Source organism: Limulus polyphemus, unplaced genomic scaffold, assembly GCF_000517525.1.
Source record: "Limulus polyphemus unplaced genomic scaffold, Limulus_polyphemus-2.1.2 Scaffold127, whole genome shotgun sequence".
NCBI lineage: Eukaryota > Metazoa > Arthropoda > Merostomata > Xiphosura > Limulidae > Limulus > Limulus polyphemus.
The window spans coordinates 278,199-282,773 of NW_013665737.1; the positions used below are offsets into that span (position 1 = coordinate 278,199).

The 4,575-nt window shown below is 34.0% G+C and overlaps 1 protein-coding gene across 1 annotated transcript in view; it reads left to right on the plus strand.

Annotated features, from left to right (window-relative positions):
- The window catches only part of LOC106473141, a 7,918-nt gene extending 5,382 nt beyond the window's left edge, over positions 1–2,536 (plus strand). The window contains exon 4 of the mRNA XM_013933825.2: positions 504–2,536. Within this exon, the coding sequence (XP_013789279.1) occupies positions 504–751 (248 nt within the window). The 3' untranslated portion in view covers positions 752–2,536. The remainder of the gene's footprint in view (positions 1–503) is intronic.
- Positions 2,537–4,575: the final 2,039 nt, after the last annotated feature.

Here is a 4,575-nt window from a genome sequence, read left to right on the forward strand (position 1 = left end):
CATGTTTGGCTGGACGGGGACTCGAACCCGCGACCCTCAGATTACGAGTCGAGCGCCCTAGCCACCTGGCCATGTCAGGCCATGTCTTCAATACTGATGCACATTATTCACGAAGCAACTGACAGTACAGATAGAACAGGAACTTTGAAAACAATGAATATCACACGCACTTTAACAGCAAATGTTAAGGCTTTTCTATGACGTTTAATGTTGATACAGTGAATAAACATTTAATATATTCAGTTGCTGACGTCACTAAAGTACGATGATGTATTCACTGACGCAGTGATTAGAATTTATTGCATTTGAAGTTATTTTATATATATTTTCACACTTTTCAAAAAAAAAATTTGAATATCTATGAAAATCACATTTAATTCAAATTATTTCTACGCGCCTGTCAATAAATTGTAAATTATAGAGAAAAGGTTTTTAACATGTATGTTTTAATATTCGTTATTTTTCTACAAAGTAATGGAGAGAAATACGCTTTTTTTTAACAGATGGTCGTAATTTGGCACGAAAACTCGACGCGAAGTTCATCGAGACTTCAGCTGCAGTAAATCACAACGTGGACGAACTTCTAGTGGGCATCGTCAATCAGATTCGACTGAGAATGAGATTAAATAATGACCCTAGTGACGCTTGCAGGCCAAAAAGAGTGGGTGGAAAGGCTCGAGGTTTGATGAGTAAATTGTTCCACAGATGTGAACTAAAGGCTAGATCTTGTGATAATCTCAATACTATTTAAAACTGGTGTTTGATGCTGCTTTGTCACAGATATTTCACTGAACAATTTCCAAACGAGTTCGTTACTCTCGAGTATCATGAAGCTATGTTGACTGGAGAACAATTTCCAAACGAGTTAGTTACTCTCGAGTATCATGAAACTATGTTGACTGGAGAACAATTACTAAACGAGTTAGTTACCCTCGAGTACCATGGAGCTATGTTGACTGGAGAACAATTTCCAAACGAGTTAGTTACCCTCGAGTATCATGAAGCAATGTTGACCGGAGAACAATTACTAAACGAGTTAGTTACCCTCGAGTACCATGAAGCTATGTTGACTGGGGAACAATTTCTAAACGAGTTAGTTACTCTCGAGTACCGTGAAGCTATGTTGACTAGTAGTTTCCTGACAATGTTGCTCTTAATTCAAAAGATATTAAATGTTAAAAAGAAACACAAAGTCAACAAACTGAAGTAACAAACAGCAATGAACAGAATTCGATCATTATTCATCAGTACTCTGTGAAAGGATGAGAACTAAATAGTGTTATAATGATTGCTGTTTGTAATGCGACGGGTTGCACATGGTGCACTATAAAAAGGAATTTTTTTGTAATGCGACAAATTGCACATGGTGCACTATAAAAAGAAAGTTTTTTTTTCTACAATGGAATGTATAATAAATTTTTTCGTAACGGCAAATGTATATCTACACTGATCCAGACTCCTTACCCGGTTGCTTTATTTTTCGTTTTCCCGTTAATGTGAACGTTATACAAAAGAAACAAACTGATATCTGTGGAAATAGGATCCAAACAGTCATACATGTTTCGATTGTTTTTTATAATCTATTTGTATTGTATTGTTAGTCATCATACTTCTGTGAACACTCTCTAAATATATAAGTTCATTCCCTTCACCAACTTTCCAGTTTAAACGTGTTTCTATGGCTTTGTTACAACTTTATTAATTGTATCAGATCTTAGCATATCTAACTCTCTTCTGAGGTAAGAGTGTTAAAACTTGGGAAACACCGCTGGCCGTTCTTTCTATATGTAGTTAGTTATACTTATATGCTTTATTCTTTGAAATAACTGCGTAACTTCAGTAAATATATTGTTCCGGAAAACTCATATTTAGGAAGGATTTCACACCTTCCACCTACTGAAATTAAATACACCATTATTTGTTAATGACGTTCTAGCTAAATTGAGAAATTTAAAAATATTTGCTTTGGAAAATCATTCAGCTAAAAATTAATTTAAGACAGAAAGTCCTAGTCATCTGCTTAACTTGACTGTACCTATCTCTACTACTGAAATATGTTAATTAAACTAGTGTGTTACTAAGACAATGAAAATTAAAATACTTAGACACCACTGTCAATGTCTTATATCATAATTACAAGTAAAGATGTGAGTTTTAGAAACTTACTTGGTTTATATATATATTTATTTAAAAGGCTACTGTCTACATTTTTATGAAATAAACGTTTGTGAATTGCTCAAAAAATAAGAGACTTAAAACCAAACATAATACTACAGAAGTACATATAATATGTAGGTGTATTTACAGAATATTTTCAGATAGATACTCTTTTAAAATATTGAAGAAGAACTGTTGTGTAAGTACATACAGAATGAGTGGTTTACGAACAGAATTTGTCAATAAACTATTTTGTTGGTTTTCTTTATGATGCTAAAAGCATATCATGTAATTATTTGTTAATTACGTGTTAAATTACCAAGACTGGTTCTTGTGCACGCTTGGAATGCATCAATTTGTACAATAAACAAGGAACTTTTCCGCAGTGCTATCGAATTTATCATTTCTCTGTACCCCACTAAACCATTTATGTTAAAAGAGTAATAGCAGCGGCTGTACCAACTAAATTAATGTCATTGTTAAAACTTTAGTTTTGTAACTGAGAGTCATTATTGATAACGTCAGGTTTGTTACTGATTACAAATAAAGCTAAAAACATAAACTCTGTTACCTATTATTACCTATTATTAACGTTTAAAGTTATTTAAAAACATAAACTCTGTTACCTATTATTAACGTTTAAAGTTATTTAAAAACAGAAACAACTGCAAGTCTAGAAATGTTCTTATTCGTCCGGAGTGTTGGCTTGAAAAGTTTCCCAGGTAATACACACGGAAATGGTTTCAAACACCAGTGCTCGATATCGAAAACTATAATAGCCCGAGAAGACTCAAATATTATACGAATTGTAAAACAAATAACCACATATTTTGGGGTTTTCAATAGACATTGAGTATTATACGTCATTCAGTATTGAAAATCACGAAAAATAGGTATCAGAAATGTTTTTTTTTCTTCTGGTTATCCATTTAACAAAAGGAAGATGAAGTAAAAATATTACAAAATCAGTTTGGCTTAAGTAAAATGTTTCTTTATTCTAACTTGAACTAACGATTGTTCAAGAAAAAAAAATATTAAACAGTTGTTCAACGTTAATGTCATCTGTTATTTAACTACAATAATAATCAGAACTAAAAATGCTCACAAGAACAAGATGCAATTTTCTAACAACCAGCGGCGCTTCTAGGATTTTTTTATTTGAAGTTCATAAGAAGGGGCAAAAAATTAATATTTTCCTATCAGTGGTAATTACAGTATAGAGAATTTAAAAATCTTAAAAAACTCTATTTCTTATGGGGGTGCTGAGGGGGACAGAGCTTTGCACTGCACCCCACGACACCCCCCGGTGGAACTCGCTCCTGTATACAAGTTATGTTGACTTCCTTTAAACTTCGGTAACGACCCACGAGAATGTTCTACAGAACACTGTCTGGCAATTAAGTATATAACTTAAAATATTAAATGATCAACTTTCAAAATAACACTGTAACGTGTTTCTGCAGCATTGTCGAACATACTCAGAGGCTGGAGTATTCGTTGTAGAAAGTTTACAGAAGTGTTGTGACGACCCTCTTCAATAAGCTACTCCTGTATTAATACAATAACCTTACGTCAGAGAAAATTACTTAAACTTCCTAAGATTGTTCAGTGAATATATAATTTCTCTTCTTTTGTACTTATAAGTTTACAACATTTCATTCATATCTATCAAAATCTACTAAAATCAAAATAGCAAATTCACTCGACCTCGTAAAGCTCTCTACTCATTCTTTTTTGTTTTAGAGCAAAGCCAATTTGTTTGACTACTTACAGTGTCCACCGCGGGAAATCGAACGCCGGATTTCAGCGTCGTAAATCCGCACACTTACCGCTGTCCCACCGCGAGATTCCATACAAATTCTCGAGGTTTCGTGACATACTACATTTAAACTGGTTTAACAAAGTCTGAATGTTCTTTCGAACGTTCTCTAAAGTCTTCTAATTGTTCTAACGCAAATGTTTATAAACAAGGTAAGATAATAATCAATATCTTTTATAACTCCCAAACTCTTTGTTATATAAACACATATCACGACTGCTGAATTAAGCTTAAGACTAGTTTCAACCGTACGTGTTATTCAACAGTTCAAAGCTAGTCACACACCAAACATTGAACAAGACACACAATTGTGAAAATGTGAGCTACTAATGTTAACAGCATTGTTGAAAGATCATAACAGTGTTTTTCTCAGTCACAGTGACAATCGGAACATCGCCAAGCCTTTTCCGTCATACCTAGTAAAAACCTAGAAATGCATCTCGGCTGTAATTAGAAACCATGTTTGGATTACTTTCGACCACAATAACGAAGTGCCAGTATGGCAGTTGAAAATGAAAGACAGATGTTTAAGCTACTATAGGCCCGGCATGGCCAGGTGGTTAGGGGCTCGACTCGTAATCTTGAGGGCCCCGGATTCG